Source organism: Hippocampus guttulatus, chromosome 1 (genome assembly GCF_054856545.1).
Source record: "Hippocampus guttulatus isolate MCC_2025c chromosome 1, RoL_Hgut_1.0, whole genome shotgun sequence".
NCBI lineage: Eukaryota > Metazoa > Chordata > Actinopteri > Syngnathiformes > Syngnathidae > Hippocampus > Hippocampus guttulatus.
This window is the reverse complement of record NC_141261.1, coordinates 36,292,048-36,315,736: the sequence shown is the minus strand read 5'-3', so window position 1 is coordinate 36,315,736 and position 23,689 is coordinate 36,292,048. Positions and strand designations below refer to the sequence as shown.

At 43.4% G+C, this 23,689-nt stretch overlaps 1 protein-coding gene across 2 annotated transcripts in view; it reads right to left on the bottom strand.

The window, feature by feature from the left end:
• pard3ba (par-3 family cell polarity regulator beta a) overlaps positions 1-23,689 on the bottom strand; it is a 141,578-nt gene that overhangs the window by 53,649 nt on the left and 64,240 nt on the right. For both annotated transcript variants that reach the window (XM_086128539.1, XM_086128549.1), the window contains 7 exons: positions 20,132-20,296; positions 19,404-19,469; positions 14,995-15,094; positions 13,496-13,643; positions 11,720-11,799; positions 9,739-9,783; positions 940-1,155 (listed from right to left, as the gene is read on the bottom strand). In XM_086128539.1, the coding sequence (XP_085984665.1) occupies positions 940-1,155; positions 9,739-9,783; positions 11,720-11,799; positions 13,496-13,643; positions 14,995-15,094; positions 19,404-19,469; positions 20,132-20,296 (820 nt within the window). The remainder of the gene's footprint in view (positions 1-939; positions 1,156-9,738; positions 9,784-11,719; positions 11,800-13,495; positions 13,644-14,994; positions 15,095-19,403; positions 19,470-20,131; positions 20,297-23,689) is intronic.

Here is a 23,689-nt window from a genome sequence, read left to right as displayed (position 1 = left end):
ATTTACAGCTGCCCATGTGGACAAGACAACTGCCTTCTGGACAAACGTTTGCGGCACAAGGCAAAAATTTAGCTGGAAGGCCGCAAAGACAATATTTTTAGAGGAGTTGAGGTAAAACTTTCAAAGATCAGAGAACCAACTGTCAAGAATGTCGGTGGTAGCATCATGCCCTGAGGCTGCCAGTGGTCCTGGTGCACGACACAAAGTCGATGGAATAAAGGGAAAATGCGGGAGAGGGGGCAAATTCTTCAAATCCACCTCAAATCAACAGCTCAATGCTTGGAACTGGTTTCAGGTTTCTGGTTTTCTGGAATTACCTTCCCAGAGCCTGAACTTCGAAGCTATTCAACATTTGTGAAATATGCTTCAAAGCAAGGTCTGTCCCGGAAAATGAACTCATTTAATTGAACTGTGCAAAGAAAAGTGGTCAAGTGTCCAGTCCTAATTATGCCCGCTGCTTGCTGGTGGCTACGAAAACTGTCTGACGTTATACAAAGAAAGCAAATAGTGGCGGGTGTACGCATACATTATGACCCTTACCTTTGACATTTTGAAGCTTAATGCCCCCAAAAATCAAAGGTCTTGATATATTTATCCCACTCAGGAAAGAAAAACGGTTAAAATAAAAACCTTTAAATTCCCAAATTCTTAACAAGGTACACTTGAGCATGCTTATAAACTTCTGACCACGACTGAATGTGAGTTTTGATTAGAGAACACTCCAACATGCTCCAATTAGATTTAAAGTTTCCTAAATTGCTGAATGGATCAAATAATCTGGCATTTCATTATTCTAAGCAGCCGTGCTTGGATGCCAGCGTTTTATCAAACTTTGTGTTGGTAATGTGAAATGAAATTTCAGCGCAGAATCCTTTATTAGGCTTGAGATCAGCTGAAACTTTAAACAATGTGCAGAAAGCCAACAATGCGACGCCTTACCATCTTCAGAAGGTCCTTCATAAGACTTGTCGATGGCAATACGGAAACTCTGGTTGCATCCGCGTCCCCGCACCATGTGTGGCCGTGGCCGGTGAAATGGGACCTGGGCCTTTATGTCATTCTGCTGGACCTCCGACATGGCTGACTGGAGACTTTCGAGGGAGCTGGACTTCCACAAGCCAAGGGTTGGGCCCAGTGCTCCACCAGCAGCAGGCTCTGGAGAATGGAGAGTGGTGGAGAGCAAGTAGTTCAACGGCTGATTAAAGACAAGTAAGGGAAGGCATGGTTCCTGGAGAAGGCAAAGAAAGTGAATAAAGCTGCTGCTTGAATCGAAATGTACATTAAAAAAAAAAAAAAAGCTACCTTGCACATCTGTTGTCATGACTGATGTATGTTTTATCACACCTCAAAAAAACAAAATGGCTGCTGATCTCAAAGGGGCTATCCATAAATGAAATTAATAAACCTTTTATACATTTATATTGTAAATTTCCCCAGTGTGGGACAAATAAAGGATATCTTAATACATCTGTGCACGTATGCAACTCAAAATTGGAAACTTTGCGAGGTGAGACAGAGCGCACCTCCATGTGAACCATATGCTGTCGTGCACTGTCATCACCTGTGCTCTTCGCAGCACCTTCTCCGCGGCACAGATGTCACGCTGCTGCAACCGCATCAGCTCAAAACACGACTAAGCAACGTCCTCCCAATCGTGTTTAATTCACCGGCACATTTATCTGGTCGGTTTTCAAACGAAACCTTCGTATTTTTACATTTGCTGTTGACAATTGAAAGGTCTACCTTCTTAATTCTGTGACTTTCTCTTGGAATAAACCTGTGAAAACTTAAAGAGACAGATGGAGGGCAGAAGAAGGGCAGAGCTGAGTCAACAGGAGAAGAATCTGACAAAGAACCCCTCCAACTCAAGCAATCAGTGTCGGACAAGAAGAGAAGCAGTGAGTGCTCTTGAAAGGTATTATGACAAGAGGTGAGTTTTTCAGCATTTTAACCTTTTCTGGATAGTTGACTTCAATTATGGCACTGACGGGTTTCTCGTTAAACCAAAAGCTTCAAGGGGGTCAAAATTGGGCAAAAAAAAAAAAACACTGTGAAACCGAAGAGATGACAGAGTCAAATGAGTTTGAGGGAAGGGGGACAAGCACAGTTGCCTTTGAAGTCTTAAATTGACTTTCTGGAAGGAAGTGGGATTTGTGAGGAATATGGGGTTATAAATGGAGAGGGCGGGAGCGTTCAAGAATAAAACGCTCAATTTGAGAGGCAGGATTTGTGTCACAAATGTAATTATGGCTGTCCAGCTTGCAGCCTGATAGAATTAAGCTCCTTCTTAGCATCCTTTTGCACTATACGGGGAAAAAAAATGCAAGTGTGTGGGTTTGGGTGCATGCTTACAAACGCTGAAGGTTTTGATGGGGGTGGGATCAAATGGAGGGTTAAAGTCAAGATATTCTTGAGCGAATGGCGGTGGTACTCTGGACGGCATGAGGAGCAAAAAATAAAAAATAAATCCCAATTCCCTTTTGCTAAACTCTTTGTGAGTCTGGGTACGCTCCCTCCATGTGCGTCAGGTGGTTAAGGTCGGAGTTAAATGAATAATGAGGGTTTAATGGCATGGATGAGTGCCGGAGTCATAATCAGCTCGATCCAATGGAGGGTGAAATCAGCGTTCATCACATATCGTTGCTCTCTGTGCCATCAGATAATCTCATGGATCATGTCCACCTGATTGCCACCGATTCAAGCTAGTGCACAAATTTGACGAGCAGCCTAAAAGCCCACCGAGACCAGGATGACGGGCAGTGGCCGTCACAGCAGTAACAGGTTTAAATCGGGCTCAATAGGCATTAAGTTGCAGTTTTACATGTGCACGCCCGAAGTGCAGAACCTTGCCTCCGGGTTCTGTTGCAAATGATTTGCATTTTCCCCTTGTACAGCCTACCTCAATGCTATTCCGGCAGGATCTAAAAGACAATGTCATGGTAGGATTAAATTTAACCGATTGTATCCGAGCGGGATTTTACAGCATTAAAGGAGCCATAAAATTCACCTCCTACATCCAATAGTTGGGGCTCTTGAGTGGCTACCCTAACCATCAAGGGTGAAATTCTACAATCGTTTGTGAGCTGCTTATTCCAGAAAATTATTCTCTGAGTGAGCCGTTCTTCACTGCCACGCCACGATTACATAACACATGGGCTAATTTTCCGAACAACTGCCCCTGCATCAAGTTTAAGATAAGATAAGAAAATCTTTATTAGTCTCGCAATGGAGAAATTCCCGATTCACAGCAGCAAAGTTATGAAAGGAAGAAGTAGAACAACAAAATATAGGAGCTGCTGGAAAGGCAGCCACTCACGCGGCGCCATCTTGAAGTCAAAATAACAAAAATAACACAACACAACACATAGGACACAGACAGTCGTGGAATCTTCACCACTTTTCTGCATACACTTTGTTCTCTGAAGCAGTTATAGATGAAAGAGGAGAGGATCAAAGTGTCCTTTCACCAGTGGATCAGAGATGCCATGCTGAAAATGTGCACACGTCTGCTACAAGCTAAGTTTTGAAAGCAAACACGAAGCTGTAGCGTCCATTGACGAAAAAGAGATTGGCTCACATCTCCTGTCCCATGTAAATCCACTTCAATTCCAAGCCGCGACTCCCAATTCCACATCCGCATCGGCGCTCCGCGCTAACGCTCCTTTCTTCTCATCGTCGGCTCCTCAAGCCTTACATCCATCCAGCCGCAGACCATTCAACAGCACCGATCTCTCCGCTGAACAAAGTGGGGCTGTGAAAAATGCTGCCCATTACAGGCGCAAGACACAAGCGCCCCGGGACTGTCCAGCAACGACAGTCAAATGGCGCCGACATTCCTCCCAGTCAAAAACAGTGCTGGTATACCCATGCTGCCGAGAAGGCGCAACCACCAAGCACAGAGTCTCCTCCTTGATGAATGTCGTGGCCAAAAAATGCTGAAAAAAGTCCACATCAGGTCCACACGACGTAACAACAAACACAAAGTGACAAAACAAACACAAAAACAACAAAACAAGCAAGGCTCATGAGAGCACTTGCCGACGGCTGCCTACTCGGGCGCCATCTTGACTTCAAGTTTCTCCACCAGCTAGAATTTTTGAAGATGCGACAAGCGGCATTGAGTTATGTTGGATGCACAGATTAGCGGTAGCTAACAGCATTAGCTTCTGGTAACACTGGTTAATATCAAAATTTATTGTAAAAAATAGATATTAAAAATATATTTTAAAAAAGAAAAATGGATAAATAAGGTAGCCAACAACATTTCCTATGGCAGTTTCGGATGTACAATAAAATATCATGTTTTTTTCCATAAAATGCGGCTGTTTTTTTTGTATTTGGACATTTTCTTAAAAAGCACAACTTTAATTTGTTTTTTAAATCTCATAGAAGAGTACTTGAAATGACGGCAATGGGTCACCTTGATGAATGGGTGCGCGTGGAGATTTACTCAGGGTTTCACAGCATTTTCATGTCAACGGACACTTTGTTCATGCACTTCTACATATAGATTGTATACATCCACTTATTCAAAGAAAACAAGCAATAACATCAACTACTCCTGGAAAGCTCATAGCGTGTAACCCAAAAAATGGAAAATTTGGGGCAAAATGAACAGTACCACTGACTTCAATGCAAAAAAACTCATCGAGAAAATATTTGTCATTTGTGTTTATATTTTGTGCAGACTAGTGTAAGCAGCATACTTGATTGCAAATTGAAGTTCTCCGCAGGGAATGTATGTAATGTATCCGTGCACCACAGACACAGTTTAGCGGATGAAGTCCTGCCTCCATGAAGGCAATACTTTAGCCTTTACAGACGCTCACTTTTAATTCACACTCGGGCCTCCCACAGCTCTGCTTCCCCCTGTCCATCGACAATTGTCTTGTTAATGAAACCCATACCCACCATTGAACCAGCAGTGTTATGCTGTTGCATGAGAAAAGACAGCCCTCTCAAATAGGCTCATTCAGCAAGACAAGAAATCGAGTGTGTAAAATGGGCTATCATTCTTGAACCCTGGGGAATTTTGACATCACACACACATTATTTTTGTGGTGGGGAAAAGCTCTGTGTCTCACTCATGTGGCCACAGCTCCACTGCCAGAATAACTGCCATACACTGACTGAAAGATTGCCACAGTTATGAGAAAGTGTGTGTGAGCGTATTACAGTGAGAAGATGAGTGTTGGCCAAAAGAGGACACTTTGCCCAAGAGTGAAAACGGCTTTGTCACTAGTTGTTGTTATTCAGTCTACACCGTACATGCACTGAGGATAGTACCTTATCTGTTGCCGTCTCATAGCGGGCAAGCATTCATAACGACGTTGCGTTTTAATCATTCGATGTCGGCTCTTACTATCAATGTGAAGCACAATTGACATATAACAATGGATCGCTTTCCCCCAAATAGGGAACGTGAGCTGGGTTGAGAGGCCTGTCGCGAGACAGGTTTAGCCTTATCATACCGTATTTTCCGGACTATATGTCACTCCTGAGTATAAGTTGCACCAGCCATAAAATGCATAATAACAAGAAAAAACATATATGTCGCACTGGAGTATAAGTCACATTATTTAATGAAGTCCAAAACCAAGAAGAGACATATCATCTTGAAAGGCAAATAAAAATAAAAATAGAGAACAACAGGCTGAATTAGTGTACGATATGCTAACGTTACATGACGCATAAACAACGAATTGACAATGTGCCTGGTATGTTCACATCACATATAGATGTGTTGTGAACAGAAAGAACATGCTAAAAGGTTTACCAAACCATCAGGGTCACTCCAAATCACTAAATCCAATGAAATCTTCAACCTTGGTGTCACTTTTAAAGAACTCCGCGAACTTGTAAGCTTGTATTTATCCGTCCCTGAAAATATTGTCTGACATTAAACTGGTCCGTAGGGGCAAAAAAGGTTGGGGACCGCTGATCAGAATGACTTCAATAACTGCAGGGAACAACTAGAAAAAGCCCTCATCATGACCGATATTTATCCTGTTTGGGGTCACGTGTGAGCTGGAGCCGACTCCAGTTAACTCTGGGTAAGAGGCAGGGTACAAGCTGGACTGCTTACCTGTAGGCAGCCAACCACGCTCACATTTGCACCTTTTGGTAAGTTACAGGTCTTCAACTAACCCATTTTTAGAATGTGGGAGGAAGACGGAGAACTCTGATCAGTGCAAATGCCACACACAAATGTTAGAGCCGAAACTCTAACTCAGAACCAGTGACACTCAAGCATATGCACCATCGTTCCACCCACAAAAAACACAGACGTCTAGCCACTGCACGCATGCCAACTTGTTGGATGAGCACCCAGGTGAGGTTTAAATGGGCAAAACCTCTGCCAGGAGAGAGAGACGAAAGGGTGTTGAATTAAGCGATACAGTCAATGTGTCATTACACTCGTGGTTCACAAAGGAAAAATGGATTCTGCTTGGCCAAAGTCAACCTTCTAGATGCAGTTTCACAAATCTGGAACATGTTTATCAGAAGAGAGATAAACCACATACGAGTGGAAAAGGAACACTAAGAAGTGGATGCATTTGGAAGTGAGAAAAATGAGACTCTGAAAACGGAGGTATCAAAAGGAATGAACAAGGGAAGAAGGAGAGAGAGAATAGTGAAGCACTTCTGCCTGAGAGGAAAAGAGGGTTTTAGCTAGATTAAAAGAATGCAGGCAGGCCTCTTAAGAGTATCCATCTAATGAAATATGTCAAACCCATAAAAAACTCGAAGAGAAGGGGTGTAGCGCAGGAAGCCAGCCCAATACGCAGTGTCAGCAAAAACCAGAAACACGCAAAAGCACTGTCAATACGCATTAGCAAAGACGTCAGCAGAAGATGGGAGGAAAACAACATGAGTGGAATGCTGCAGAGCATAAATAGTCACTTTTTTTTCTGTAAATCATGTGTTGCAGTGTTACGGGCAGTGATGAGACATTCCCGGAAAATCATAGCAGTAAAGCCGGTGGGAGGAGCTGGGAGAAGAGTAGGAGGAGAAGGATGAGGAGAAGGATGAGGGAGAGGAAAGGCTGGAGGAGGAGGCGAAGCTACTGTACTTGTGGGACTGCTGAGTGTGTAAGGCATTCGAGGTCAGCAACAGTGTGAAAGGTGCTAAGGGGCATTTAACCATTTCACTTTTCAGCAACTTGCTACTAGAGCAAGGTAACAAGGGGAATGTCAGGAGAGCACAGTGGGGCAACTTAAAAATTTGCAAGCTAACCCATTAAAAAGATGAGAGGTTTGCAAACTTTCATCATGGGTACATATCAAGCGTGAGAGACAGAATAAAAAAAAAGCCAAGAAATCACATTGTATGATTTTTCAACAATTTATTTGTGAACATGGGTGGCCAATAAGTATTGGGCAGCCTCCAGTTCAAACAGGTGCCATTCATACATCCTGTTACCGAGTGGAGGCTGGAATAACTTCTTAAAGAGCAAGTCATTGGCCTGTGAGGGACAGAAGAGTTGTTTGTTTTCTAGGTGCCCAAGACTTACTGGCAACCCATTTCCACAAACTTATTGTTTAAATATCGTACAATGTGATTACCTGGTTTTTATTTATTTCTTTTTACATTCTGTCTCTCACGCTTGATGTGTATGGATGGAAATGACAAACCTTTCATCTTTTTAAATGGGTGAACTTGGAAGTTGTTAAATTACTTATTTGCCTCAACTGTAAATAATGGTTGCAAAGTAGACAAAGCTTTTCAGTGGAAGGGGGAGTGGGTCTAAAATGCTCCTGAGGTAGGATCCGGGAGGCCGACAGGTAGGCAGGGTGGGAAAATGAAAGCAAAATATTAGACATAGCAGGCCGAGCATTTCTGATGCAGATGATTTGGTAACACTTTTCAATTAATGATAATATTGTTAAAATACAGCATAGTGGTACCTCTTCTTACGAACGTCTCTTTATACGAAATTTTTGAAACGCCTCAACGGGAAAATATTGAGTGAAATTTCAAGACACGAAAGTTAAAAATACAGTATGGGCTGCAACTCGCAGCTCTGAGTTTCCTGAACGCAACATACTTATAGCTGCCCTGCCATTGGCTACTACCGAGCATCATCCTCTCATACAATTGGCTAAGAGGGACCTCTACCACACGCAATCTGTGGGTGTAGAATTCAGGGGTCTTCAATCCTGTTCCTCGAGGGCCGGTGTTCTGCCTGTTTTCCATCTTTCCCTGCTGCAACAGACCTTTTCAAATGATGTCGATCGTCAGCCAGCTTCTGCAGACTTGGCTGATTATCTGATCATTTCAAGCAGGTGTGCTTGCAGCACAGAGAGGTAGAAAACATCCAGGAAACCGGCCCTTGAGGAACCGGATTGAAGACCCCTGCCGTAGATGAATTGATATGGGTCTGTGCAGCGTCCTCGTCATTCGCCCCTCAGGCCATGAGGCGTTCCGATAGTTTTACGTGAATGTGAATCACCCAGAAAAAGTGTTCACCAGTCGGGCGATCGCTCACTATGCTGATGTTTGCCTTGGACATTTTCGAAGGATTGTTAAAAGTCGACAAAAGCAAACATTTTTGGATCAGTTCTTTAGAAAATGTCGGGCAAAAACCACTTCTGAGAGAGAACATGAACTAAAGAGGGCAAAAAAATCATGAGGATACAGTTAAAAGTTGAATGACATTCATTTGTATGCTTGACTCTATTCTTTGTTTTTTTTCATTATGCACAACCGTCACTCTACTGACCAAATTTTCTAGTTAAGAAATTTCTTCCAGAAACAATTAATTGCGTAACTAGAGGTACTGTAGTGCTTATCTATTGACCAATATTTGGTACATGACTGCTAGAATGCTAAAGAAGGTGGCCAGTATTTGCCAACTGCCAAAAGAAAGTTGAAAAAGAAATGGAAAAAGATGAGGTTAGAGCCATGGCAACTGACGTATTGATAGCTTAGCATTCGGCTTCTGCCACGACAAAGATTTACTATATACAGCAATAAATGGCGCCATATCCAACCAGGATTCTACATTTAGCCACACTGTGACACAGCCTTCTCGTTGAGGTAAGTCATTTTAAACTAAAAATAAAATCTTTTCAATATTTAGAAGTGGAACTTTTGAATCCAACCGAAGTTTCCTCGCTGCCGACAACACGATGAGACAACAGGGATTTTGGGTGCGAGTCCGAGCTCTAATTTTAATAGGTACAAGTCATACTTGAGAATACTGTAACTCACAGGAAGAACCAAACTCTGAAAATTATACGATTTATAGTTTTAAATAAATTGTAAATTATTTTACCATTGGATTTTAGCTGCCTTGCAATGCAGATTATTATATCATCCTAAATCAGTGAACGCATTTAAGTGATTATTAAATAACAAATGTCTCTGAGAAGAACACTGAAGTGCGGAAGAGCTGTTGGATTAAAAAAACAAAAAACATTTATGCCACCATTATAGTGGCTAAAATGATCATTTATCGGAATCATCTTTATATTGAGATAAGAAATGTAAAAAAATTACAGTTAACATGCACCAAACGTTTTTCTAAAAAAAAAAGTACAATACTGTATCAGCAACCTTACGTACAGTCCTTTTTGCACATCAAAAATTGACAGCAGCAACCAAAATGAATTTTTATGCATGCAAAATCCTACAAAATATACATGATGTCACTCCACTTTCGCCCCCCCCCCCCCCCCCCCCCCCGGTTAATCAGTCAGTCATAAGTAAGCTCATGAGGTCAGAATTTGAACTCACCCTTTCTATGTCCGGCAAGCGATCTCACATTACTCTCATCCGCCACTGAGGGGGAGGGGGAAGGGGAAGGAGAGAGAGAAAGAGAGAGAGAGGTAACTTTATATGCAACTGTAGTCCAACATCTCATTGCGGTGAGTCCAGAAGCCACAGGTGTGAGAGGACTCCCTCACAAAAATGACCACAGACATTATGGGGTAGGAACCATGCTAAGCGACCCCCAATTCAGTCTAACATGATTACGGGTAGTCACCACATGTGGACCATCACAGGAGACAATAATGGGTTTTCAATTATTTGCTTTCTTTCTGAAATCATGATTTTAATTCTTTATGAGGTCAATTTTCTCAGAGGGTAAATTACTGGGAAACAAGAGAAGGGTCATTCCATCTCAGATTGCTGAGAAAACCCCCCCCATAAAACCCATCCCTTCCAATTAGGTGTGAGGGTAATTCATAGCACAGAAAGCCCAAATTTCAAATTTCATATTGATTGCATTACCAGTTGCTGAGATATCTTTGACAGCCGAATTTTAAATTGTCCTTTCTCAGCGACTTCTGGTCTGATTGCAAAAGCCAAGGTATCGCTGGAAAGGTGAAATCGTACGGAATCCAAATCTGGCATTTGCTTTTGCATCAGAGTACTGTTGACATAAATGACCTGAAAGGCAGTTTGTAATTCGGCATCCACAGCTATTTTTGAAGAAATAAATAAATGGAACTGCAATATCCTCCCGACAGACTGAAATGTACAAATTTGACTTTCTTTAAAAGAAAAAAAATAAGGGGAAATATTAAAACCTGAAAAAGTAGGGTTTCACTCATTGAGTGAACTGAGGCGAAATAACCCAGAATTGGGGAGGTTGAAATGATACCAAGTATTTGTCTGCTTGTACCATAGTGGAAATGTAAAAATGTAAATCCTCCTTTCATCTCCAATTTATTGTATATAGTACATTGAGGTATTTATAATATATGAGTATCTGGTCATGTTGCTTCTACATCTGTTGATGAACAAGTGATTGTAAAAACAGACTCAGGAATTGCACTAGTCATTGTGTATAATATGTGTGTGTGTGTGTGTGTGTGTGTGTGTGTGTGTGTGTGTGTGTGTGTGTGTGTGTGTGTGTGTGTGTGTGTGTGTGCGTGTGTGCGTGCGTGCGTGCGTGCGTGCGTGCGTGCGTGCGTACGTGCGTGTGTTTTCCGAAGTATGTACTTAAGCTCTGGTCAATACACTTGAAGCTTAAGGCCTTCAAGGTCAACAAAGGGAGTTCACCCGTTTCAGGCAAGTGGTATTTAATAAAAGTCGACCTGTACAAGACCGCTGACAAAGCCAAACACATGAGACTGAAAAGCCTTGAGAGGTGCACTGCTCACAAGTGGAGGTACATTCTTGCTCCAGCCAAGATGCAAAAGCAATGAACAGAAGTGGAGAGTTAGCATGGAGGAAGCACAACAAATTGAGAATGGCCAAAGATTGAGACAGACGAGGGGGGTGAGTAGAGTGGGCGTCAGTGGGGGCGGGACAGAGAGAGAGTGTTGGAAAGCCACCCTGGTCCAAAATGAAAAGGCAATCAAGCTTGGGTGGCAGAGGCGTGTGCTGCAGGAAGAAAACCAATCTGCGGAATCTAATGAACCAGGATTGGAAAATACAGTCATAGGAGATAGTTTCAGAGGAGCTGCTTTCACAGCGAGCAAGGGCCGAACAGGGAAAAAAGTGAGAAAGACAACCGATGTTTAATGACAATGGATTGAACAGAGGGTTGGTAAAAACCCGACTGGAAAACACTGCAGTGGGGGTCATTAAATGGCATCAAGCAATTAACCTTAGTTTTCATCTTTCATGCGCGCATGTGTGCGTGCACGAAAATCCTGTGTCTCCCATTCACATGCATGCACAAGGTTAGATCCCTCAAGATAAGGGGTCTGTCTGCATATCCCAATAAAGAAATGCACTGATCAGAGATGATGGCGTGCGGGCTCACCCATGTCCATGCTTTTGGATTCTCGATTTCGAGTTTTGCTGTCTCTGTAGCTGGCCTTTCGGGCATCCGGGAAACGCTCCCTGCAAAACAGACACCCGGCCTCAAAACACAACTTTCTCAGGATGGCAGCAGCCAGATACCAAAGCTGCCCTCAGCAAGGAAATCTGATAAATATTAAATTCAACACCACTCAGACTATCAACGATATACTGCAAATACATCCATGTATCAATCATCCTCACGAGGGTTGCGTTCGCCCCTATCCCAGCTGACTTCGGACAGTCGGCGGGGTACACCCCGAACTGGTTGCCAGCCAATCGCTAGTTCATTTGTTCATGTCACAACACCAGAGCAAGACGTTGATTATAGGGCTGTCACTGTTGAATATTTTGGGGACTTAATCGATTATTCTATTACCCCCATCAATTAACTGAAGAATCGGATACATTTTATGTTAAAATGCATTGGTGGTCTACTGGTCAGCACGTCGGGCTCACAGTGCAGGTGTGCAGGGTTCGATTCTGGCACCGGCCTTCCTGTGTGGAGTTTGCATGTTCCCCCCGTGCCTGCGTGGGTTCCGGGGTTAATGGAACACTCTATATTGTCCCTAGGTGTGATTGTTGTTCGTCTATGTGTGCCCTGTGAATGGCTGGGTGTTCCGCCTACTGCCCGAAGACAGCTGGGATAGGTTCCAGCACGCCCGCGCCCTTCGCCAGCATGAACAGATTAGTAAATGGATGGGTGGATGGATTAGAGTGCATTGCAAAACCATGATTTTCCCTGGTTTCTGTTTACTGCCAATTATTGTTGTTTATTTGGTATTGTTTCGTGATTACAAAAATCCCTAAACAATTAGGCAATCTCACATGAGAGGGAGTGATGCACTCACTAACCCTTTTGATACGGGTTCTGTTACGGGTTGGTCATTGCATTCTAAAACGAAAGAAAATGTTTGCAAATGTCTCATTTAGCTTAAACTCCAAAGATGATACGTCTGCTTTCATGATATCAGAGAATAACTACAGTTGAGAAGCTGAAATCAGAGGATTCGGACATAATTAAGTTTAACAATTATGTAGACAATGCCAGTGACAACTAAAATAACATAATAATCGATTAAACAACTGATTTTGACACCTATAGTTGACAAATTGTTAATTACACGCTCTAGAAGGAGGGAGAGTTGCTTTAAAGCAACAGATGAAATTTTTCTGTCCCCTTTATGGGTGTTAAGTGTCCTCTGTATCTGGATGGGCAGCTCTGGTAAGGAAGGTGAGGGAGAACTTGTAAAGGGTGATTGTTGGGTCCCCTCAATACTCACCATACATAAGCCACTGTTTTGGTGGGCCCAGAAGATGGACGGGTTTCGCCAAGCATACGAGAGGATTTTTTTCGTATGGCGACGCTGAGCATTCACCCAGCTCACATTTATGCCTTTCTGTCATTCCATGTATGTTTTGGGTAAATTTGACGGGCTATTCTTTGCCAGAGGATATCGATGAATCCCCCAAATTCTTTCCTCCTATAATTCTTTTAATTACAGAACTAAAGAAATATCAACAATATTCCACTGGATTTTAAGCCCATCAATGAGTGAAACGAGCTTCAGTGGCTAATATTTTCCTAACTTTCCAGCGGTTGATGCAGTTCAAGGTTGCGGTGTAGGTGACCCTGAAAATGTATACATATTCACAATACGCATGTTTACAACCACATGGTGCTCGGGCCTTGTGTGTGATTTAGCAGACGATGGTGCAGTGTGACATGTGGGGACACCTGAAGTGAGAGAGAATGACAGCTGGGTCTCGACTCATTTCCTTCCTTGTTCCCAAGGAAGGCGCCTGGTGGAAACCTTCCTTGGAATCTTCCTGATTGTTGCCATAGAGACTATGGTTGCCATTGGTGGTTGCATCAGGATATGGACCTAAAGAGAATCACAGACAAGATTTGTTTGCTGGCCAGAGCACATTTTGCCACAAGACTTATACTTGTAACAAGGTATTAAAAAAGCGCCACAAAAACAGATCAATCAAAAATGAATACCTGGGACCAGATACTGCAAAAATGAACTTTAAAAAAATCAAATAAAATACACAGACATGTAGAGAGGGCAAGCCTATATGTACCCCGCACCCCCCCCCCCCAAAAACCCAACTCAAAACAAAAACCTAAAACGACTGCACAAAACTAAAACACACTAAAGAATGATTTCCATGCAAACATACGTTGGAGTTTCGTTCATCCTTCAACTTTTCCTTAAATCGTAAACCCCCAGACGGGAAACAAGGCCTTCATATCCCTGTTGTAAAACCTTTTGTGTTCACCCTCCGCCCCCCGTGCACAAAATGACTGCCAATACAACCGCTGCCATAATCGGATGGAGATCTGACAATGCAAGGAGGCTCTTTAGCTCCCAGCAGACAGGGGGAATCAAGAATGAATACAAATCAATCTGGGAGTCTTTTTTGTTGTTGTTTGAACTCAATTACACATTTGCAGCAAATGACTATTTATGTAAATCAGGCAATTACATCGACATCATTCCAAGGTCAGATCTATTTCACACCAAAAGTTAATGCAGCTTGCTCGTGACTTCCTCTTTTGCCAATACAAAGACACCCGACTGAGGCTTAGATATTCATTCATTAATTTTCCGAAGCGCTTATCCTCATCATGTGAACACAAAATGTCAACATTGCTTGAAAGGAATGTAATATACTTGTAAAACGGACAGTTAGAAGGTGTGGGTTCAAGCCTCTGCTTGGGCTTTTGTGTGTAGCGTTGACATGTTCTCCCTGTGCTTCAGTGAGTTCTCTACAGGTAGTCCAGCATTTTCCCGTGGTCCAATAACATGTACAATATGTTGGTTTTATTGAATATACTCAATTGTCCAGAGGTGGAATTTGAGTGTGAACGGTTGTCTATTCGGTGGTTGACAGGAGATCAGTTCAGGGTGTAGCCCATCCGTTTCTTGCACCAAGTAAGCTGTGAAAGGCTCCACCTTCCCTGTGACCCTGATCTGGATAAGCGGGATTGAAAATGAATGGTTGGTAGGACCTAATATAGGGCATAACAATGCTTGAATGGCTGCTCAAGTGGCGTGAGTGAAAAAAAAACAGAAAAACAACACTGTCAAAAGCTTTGACAAACACATGTTGACGTACATGCTGTGCACACTCAGTCGCAGATAACGGGAGAACACAAACACTCAGTGTTGTGACAGTTCAAATGGAGCAATATTTTTTATGGTCGAGCAAAGTCAAGTGTGCACTCACCATTGCCGGCGCCACCATACAAATACTTGTCAGCGAGACTGCCGCCGTTGAGCTCTGAGGGTCGAGAAGCCTCCTGGTAGGCCCGGTGGCGCTGAGGCTCCTGGAAAAGCAAGTACAAAGAAGAGAACCAAAGATGACAAACATGGATATTAAAGGCTCACGTGCAAGAATACGCGCTGCGTGCAAACCAGACTTATTTCAAAAATGGATGATGTTGACTGAAACATCACAAGATTAGAGTTACTCATTGTATTACCCAGTAGGATTGGCCTGTGGGGTTTATTTCTTTTGTTGAATGCATCACAGCTGAAGACTGGATATATGCAAATCATGTGAATCAGGGACATGCTGCTTGGAGGAATTCTGAAGTTCATGTTTATTGCTGTTATCCAGGATTAAGTTTAGATATTTGGTGATATTAACTTTAGATTTACAGTTACTTTGCTCAGCTCATCAATTGACATGGGAGCAATGCTTTTTTTATGTTCTATGTAGATTTAGACTGAGATTGTCAATTTGGAAGACATTTGCAGGGTCGAAAAGTGAAAATAAATATCACTTTTCGACCCTGCAAATGTCGAAAAGTGATATTGGGAGGAGCTCACACACCTGGTCGGTGTATTGGGAGGAGCTCACAGCTCTACAACTTCCATCAGAATACATTTTTTGAGATTAAGACCATATATGAATTTAATTTAAAAAAAACCCAAACAAACAAAAAAATCAAGAACAACAACAACAGAAATGCTTCCCACTTGTAAAGTTAGGGATTTTCATGTCATCAATGTGTGGACTGTCAACGAAACCTACCCATCATGAACATCCATCAATTTTCTAATGAGCTTATCTTTACAAGGGTCGCGGGCATGCTAGAGCCTATGACAGCCGTCTTGGGGCAGTAGGCGGGGTACACCCTCAACTGGTTGTCAGCCAATCGCAGGGCACACAGAGACGAACAACAATCACACCTCGAGACAATTTTGAGCGTTCCATTAAGCTGCCATGCATGTTGTTTTTGAATGCGGGAGGAAACCGGAGAAAACCCACGCAGGCAGGGGGAGAACGTGCTAATTCCACATGGGAAGTGCCGAGGCCCGCAATTGAACCAGACATCTCTGAGTTGGGAGGCAGACGTGCTAACTAGTCGACCACCGTGCCGCCTCATGAAAATACAGTACCGGTATTCCAAAAACGCTTTGTCACAAACAAGCCCACAGCAACGAGTGTTGAACAAATTCGCCCTTTGACAGATGTCAGCAACATGTAACTGCAATTAATTCAAAGTCTGACAATAAGCATCTCCGCCAGGGCCTCATTCCCGCTGGTCCCTCCCTGGCTCTATCTACGCAACGTAAAGTAATTAAGATTCTTTTTTCCCCACAGAATGCATGCAAGCACGCTATGCAGACGACCCCCACCACAACAACAAAGAAACATCCCACCTTCTGAAGACGGAGACAGCGGACTGATGAGGATTAAATAAGCTTCTCCCGGACAAATAGATGTGCAGCTGTCACAAGCAGTACACAACAAGCCATAAAATAATGAAAGGTTTCCCTATCACAAGGGTCCCAAGGGTATCATTATTAACGACTGTATCTGCTGTCAGTCACTTTTCAGATTGGTGGGAAATTTGTGACAGTACCACTGACACCTTAATCATTGCTCGCACGCTCCCAAACAAACAGACGGCCCGAGGCGAAGCAGACAATCCCGTCTTCAGAGCGTATCTCAATCCCAGCACAACACGTAAACAGGAGGGGATCCATCTATTCGGCTGGATGCAATCGCCGCATGTATACAACAGGCTTCTTAAGGCTTAGAGCGCATCTAAAAAGTCAACACACTCCGGCTGAAATGCCAGGCTTATATAACAAACCAGACCGAGATAAATAGTTGCCAAACCTTTTCCACAAATAATGTGACCTATAACCTGTACAACTCAACTGACTTTTTGAAAAAGAGGGCAAATGAAATGAAACTGGTTACATATGTTTACACACCCAAAACAGGATTTGGCTGCATTCAGAATTAACTTCACACTCAAATGCATGCATGGGCCACCTTTAAAGGTGCCTTTGATTGACCTAAAGTAAATCTCAGCTGTTTGAGTACGTGCTTACAAACAGTTTTGTTTTGTTTTTTTGCTTTCTAACAGAAGTCTAAAGGACTTGTGCTCACGCTGATGCTGAATTTCCAACTGTTCACTATTCTCTCCACCTTGCCAAAGGCCTCAGTATCAGCTGAAGAAAAAAAAAAAGGAGCCACAGAGCATGATGCTGCCACCACCAAGCTTCACCATAGGGTGGTATGATTTTGGTAAAAACATATTTTGTGTTTGCATCAAACATACCTTTTGGAATTTTGGGCAAAAAGTTCAACATTGGTCTCATTTGACCAAAACTAAATCTCCCACTCACGACGGAAAATGTAGTGGTAAAAATATGTCCGCTATTTGTTTTTCCGGACACGGCGGCCCGTACGTCAACTGATTAGTGTGTCGCCCTCACAGTGCAGAAGTGCAGGGTTCGATTCCGGCTACGGGCTTACTATGTGGAGTTTGCATGGGTGGGTTTTCTCCGGGTACTCCTGTTTCCTCCCACATTCCAAAAACATGGGTGTCAGGTCACTGTCATTGTCTCTAGGTGCGAGTGTGAGCGCAGATGGTTGTTCGTCTATGCGTGCCCTGCGATTGGCTGGCAACCAGTTTAGGGTGTCCCCCACCTAAAGACAGCTGGGATAGGCTGCAGCACGCCCCGCGCCTCATGTGAGGATTAGCGGACCAGAAAATTGACTTTTAACACACTGTTTTACAGCAACAATGTGCCGCAGTCAGCCTCCTTTTGCTAGGAGTTGTGTTGCTCTGAAAGTTTAAAAGTATGCATATGTAAAAACGGGAGATGTGAAAACTGATTTATTCACCGGGCACACCCAGACTACCTAAACGGGCAATCTGGCTGAGCATGTCAAACGGTAAACTGTGCAATTCATTTAACATATTTCGACATAAATGTGCAAAACACTCGGTGGGGTAGGTGTAAATAGTTGAATATAGCATGTGCAATTTAGCCTGCAAAATATCCAGGGTTAGTTTGCCTCTTCCACTCACACTTTCAACTCCATATTGTCAAACTTCATTTCGTAGTGGTGTACTAAATTTTCAATGGTGAAAACCGTCTGCGCTACCCAAAATGTGAACCCTTCATTTAAATAGGACAGTCTCCGAAACTTTATACTTGTTGCCAATTAAACGGCAATTTTAGTAGATCACGAGCCCACCAATAGCTGTGGCAATCTGTTGAATTGAACACGCAATCTAGGGCCCACCGTTAGGATCTGAGTAAATCAAACCCACATTTTTATGGGTGTGCATACCAAAGGAAAGGGCAGAAAAGGGTTGGAGAGAGAAAAGAGGATCATTTAATAGGTAAAAAGTGCAAATTGAGAAACTGTGGCTGAAAAACCCAGGGCAAAATAAACCAGCATGCAGGAGGCTTTGGATTACCTTTATTAAAAGAGGAATGGAGAATAGGCAGAATAGAAGCAGAGAAACTGAAGGCTGGAGGTCCCCCGAGAAAAAATAGTGAAGAGAAAAGTGGCTAACAGGCTTATAGATAACAGTGATGTGAGAGGTGATGAGAATGTCATGAGCAAAGATCATTTCCATGCATTACAAGTGGACAGGAGAGGAGCTGCATACAGAGCCAAGAAGTGTTTATGCAAGCTTGCTTATGGGCAATGCCTTTGAAAAACACGCATCTACGACTCCACATGCACACGCATGCACACACACACACAAACTGATAAAAGAGTCCACCGAAAACCCGTAGGTGATGTTGTCAAGTGAGAGCGCGGTTGTATGCGTAGTAATGCAAGTGTGTGTCTCTGTATCTCTGCGTGCTTGCTTCACTGCTGTGGGGGAGCGGGTCGCCGTACATCTGGCCGGCCATTGCCCGGATGTCTTCTGTGTACGCGTTCCTCTTCGAGCTGCCATGAGGGTGGGCCAGAGTGTGACAGTGAGGGCCACTGTGACCGTGTGGGTAATCGAGTGCGATTTCTGTTTGCATGTGTGTGTGTCCGTGTGTGCAGCTGTACTCCATGTTCCTCATGACTTCCGCAGTTCTCGGAAAGCTTCTCGGCGTGAAGGCATGAGACGCAAACTCATGGGCGGGCCCGTAGCCGCTGGCCTCCTCCCTGTATTCAACGTTAGCCTGCGCGAGACCAAATGTGTAACAACTGCGCCTCTCCCTATGGCTCAAGACGTGGCTGGGATGTGCCTCCCCTGGCCTCTGTGTGCAATTCTGCCGGTGGCCCTGAGGTAGTGGCTCAGACGCTCGCCTCCACAGTGTTGGTAGGAGGGAGGAGGAGCGCTGTGGATGAGGCGGCGGGCTGATGCTGGCCTCTTGTACCTGATTGTCGGAAGACTGATGAAGGGTGGCTCGATTGGTGGCGGCGTTCATGGCATTGGACTGTCCCTGCGAGGAAAAAGAATAAAAGAAATTTGATTTTTTTTTTCAGAAATTCTGTGTAAATGCTGAGGAAAAAAGATATATAAATTCATCCTGCATGGAGGAATAAGAAGTACCTCCCACCCTTTTTATTCAAGGAAAATTATCACCAAAGTTAACTGTCTTTAGCGGTCCCTAACATTCCCAGAGATGCTTCTGAATGACTTTTGGGGTGTTTGAATATAACTGTACCCTTCATGTTTGTTAAATGAACATCCTTACAGAATAATGAACAAGGTTCTGTTCTTTTTAACTTGGCGTTTTAGCAATATGTATATATAAAATTGAAGAAAAAAACCCCCCAACAGAACATAAAAATAAAATGCATGCAAATACTCCATCGAGCAACTGTGTACAAAAAAAATCAAAACTTCGAGAAGCAGCGTACAAAAACAAATCAAAGCGGAAGACAAAAGGAAAAACCTGAGCTGCGTCACAGCCGATGCACATCATGAACATTCGTAAGACTTGTGAAACCCTCTCCTGCCTCAAATCAATTTCGGATAATTACCGCGGGGCAAGAAAAGAGTGAGGTCGTTTTTATTTTTGTTTTTTGGACAAAATTGTCATCGTGAAGCATTGGTGTGCTTAAGGCACAATGCATAATCATCAAGACAATGAATCGTCACCTCCACTCTGGATGCTCGCAGCACCACAAGCTGGATGGTGCCACGGGCGTTGCCCTCCGACGACATGGAGCGCCTCAGCGTCTCCATGGCGGCATGGTTGGACAGTCCAAGCAGCGCTTCACCATTGACCGCAATCAGCTGGTCATTTACTCTCAGCCGGCCGTCCTGCGGGAAGAAGTTGGTGATGATGTTAACAGGAAAGCCGGCCAGCTGACATGAAGAACACGTCAAATGAAAAACACACAAAGTGCAGAATAAAAATAAAAGAGAGAGGCTGACTAAAAGGTGACTGCGAGATAATTGTGGAGCCGGAGCGCCATGATAAATATATAGCCCGGCTAATGGAATAGCCTCTGTGGGCACTAGATCATGTTTAAGTGTTACAAAGCAGCCACTTGTGAAGAGCCAACGTAGAGAAGACGAGGAAAAGAAAGTGAGGTATAAAATAAGTGAGGCGTTGACAGAGTGTGATGGGGATGGTAATGCACAGAGAAAAATGAATCAAAGGACAAAAAAGATGAGAAGACACAATTAAGAGTGTGGCGTTATGAATGGTCCATTATGGCCAGTGCTGACGTTTGACCCCGCTTCGTTAAGTAGAAATAATTTGCAATCAGGTTAAAAAAATTTGGTCTCCTAAACATTTTTAAATCATCTTTTTCTTCTAGCTATTTAAAAAAAATGACTTTATTTGTTGTTGTTGTTCTTTTAATGTTTCTTTTAATCTGTTTAAATGTTGTCAATGTACAGCTTAGTAAGTTTTGTAAGCTACTTTTGTTTTCTTTGCTTTGCTTGTGAATGTCGTTAACCATTGTGTTTGCAAATGCTCGTAGGTGTTTAGTCTTTGCTTGTGTGAAGCACAATGAGTTGCCTGCTGTATGAAATGTTCAATATAAATAAAGCTGCATTGGCAATCGTCAGGCACCATCTGGACTGATGTCGAAGGTAGGGGTGGTAACGCACCGAGAAAAAAGAATACATTAAAAAATAAATACAAAAACTAAACACACTCATACTCTAGCACATAACAAAAAAGGCCTGAACGACACACAATGACTGATTTTCTGGTCCCACGAAAGCCGTTATATAAATCTAAGCCATAATTTTGCGTAATTGAAGATGAGGCAGTAGAGTAAGATAAGATAAGATATCCTTTTATTTTTCCCACACTGGGGAAATTTACAGTCTACAGCAGCAAGAATGTGGGTAGAAAGAAGAAAGAAGTGTTTGCATTCACAAAATAAATGTTAGAGTTTCAATGTACACCGTTCAATTAAGTGCAATATAAATATAGATATAGATAAGGTGGCTGTGCCATTTACAATTGTTTTTCACCTCACATCCTTTTATTTTTTATCCGGCAGCCTGACAGCAGTCGGTAGGAACGAGCGGCGGTATCTCTCCTTCTTGCAGCGCAGGTGTAACAGTCTCTGGCTGAAGGAGCTACCTAGTGCTGTCAGGGCGGGCTGGAGGGGGTGGGAGGGACTGTCCATCATAGCTTTTAGCTTAGCTAGCATCCTCCTGTTGCCCACCTCCTCCAGAGTGTCTAGGGAGCAGCCCTAACGTGGAGGTTACCCCCATTTAAATCAGAGTCAGACCAGGCCAGCTTAACTCTGTGTAACATTTAATACTGTATTTGTATTTCTACACGTGGGTTGTTGTACATGTTCATTGAACGTAAAGGGTTAGATTGAATATTTATCACTTGAAATGTAGTTGCAAACAGGCAAAAAGCAACAGACAGAAGAGGCGTGAATCGAGCCTACATTTTCTTGAGCTCTCTTTTGAGTAGACATGAAAAAGATGTGGATCAGACATAAAGTGGAACAACTTTTTTCCAATGCATTTCAGAGAAATAGGTTAGTTCTCAACAGGAGTCTTCTTTTCATCTCATCCCCTCTGCCTGCTGAGTGACGGTTAGCATGACATTTCTCGACGGAACCTGGCGTCCCCTCCTCCGCCTGAGCCTGCCGCCGTAAAGTCTCATTGGGAGCCTGCGCTGCTTTTCATCAGCATGCATCAATACTGAAGGAGAGACACGCAAGCCCTCGAATATTTTGATCCCAATGAATGTTTCCACATTTCATTATTTTCTCCCACTTTGCCCTTCTAAATCTTTTCCATCTTTTCTGTTGTGTGACACTGCTTATTTCTCTACTCCCTCACTACTGTCATCTCTTTTTCAATGCTTTTCTTCCTCTTGTGTGGTATCACGTCCCAGAAACCTGCTTCGCCCGTCTGTTATTGGGCCATTCTGTTTGAGTGCAATCTGCAAAGGCAGCTGTCAGAAAAACTACTTCTGAAGCTACTTTAGGGAGCTCCTGTCTAGCTTCCCTGATCCCAGACCAGCCATTTATCTTCAACGCCACACTCTTCTCGGTGTGCTTCCTTGTAATGTGCGACAGATCTGAGAGCAGCAAAGAGGGGGCAAAGGGGGGGGGGGGCTGACATGTTAAACGAAGGAAGGGGCCAAGTGGCAAAATCTCCAAACTGCTGAAATGGGTGGGGTTTTTTTTCTTATGATAGACTCACAACTAGAAGTGTGTGCTGAGTGATCAAGATAAGATGGCTGCAGAGTTGATGAGACATGGACCCTTGAGGTCAATGGGGGTCAAGGGTCTGCACAAGAGATGCCCTGCATAGGGAGAGGAGCTATGGCATCAGTGAAAGACAGGAAGAAAGACAAAGAGAGGACAAGGGTGGGAAAGAAGCGGTTGACAGGAAACACAGAGGAAAAGAGAAAATGGCAAAAGCCAGACAAATGAATGAACAATGGCAAGAGCAATGGCTTGACAAATGGACAGCAATCCATCACAAGATGTTCTTCAAACCTTGTATTTGTCATGTACGTGTATTTTTGACTGATTGAATAATTCATGACAGACAAAATACAAAATTAAAAATATAATTTGTTTCATCAAACTTTTGGGGGGGGGGGGGGGGGGGCGCTGCACAAATGTGCAACACAACATTTAAGTTTTTTGGGGTTTTTTTGGGACCCATCTAAATATGGTATAAAGATGCCATCTTGCCATGGTAGGGAGGTACTTCATATTTAACTTTTAGTCTGTTTAGATCTGGACGCGGACATTTGGAGGTTTCCACAGTTCCGGAATGTTTTTAAAATGCCGCATTTAACGAATGTGTTACAGGGAGGTCCGCTAGGAGTTCAAGCCGGCCCGAAGGACGAATTTAAAAGGAAGACAACACGACAGCGATCCTGCAGTAGCGTGTTGTGTTAAGACAGCCAGGGTTTCACCCATTACGAAATAAACTTGGTCAGGCTTTTCCTGTCACACACGCCAGGCTATGCCAGGGATCTATGTTGCCCAATTTGCGTGCACAGGTGCCCTTTCACGATGTGGTGACAGAAAAGAATTGTATAACCCACCGAAATCGCTTCCACTCTAAAAACCATATGTATCAAAAATATGTGGTAAAAATGTTCTCGAGTGCACGCTGGGCTCCATTTACTTGACTGCGAGTCGTAGCCGAGGCTGCCTCGGCGGTCATCCAACCCGCCAGTCATGGCCCCGCCTCGGGCGAAGCGACTCCCTC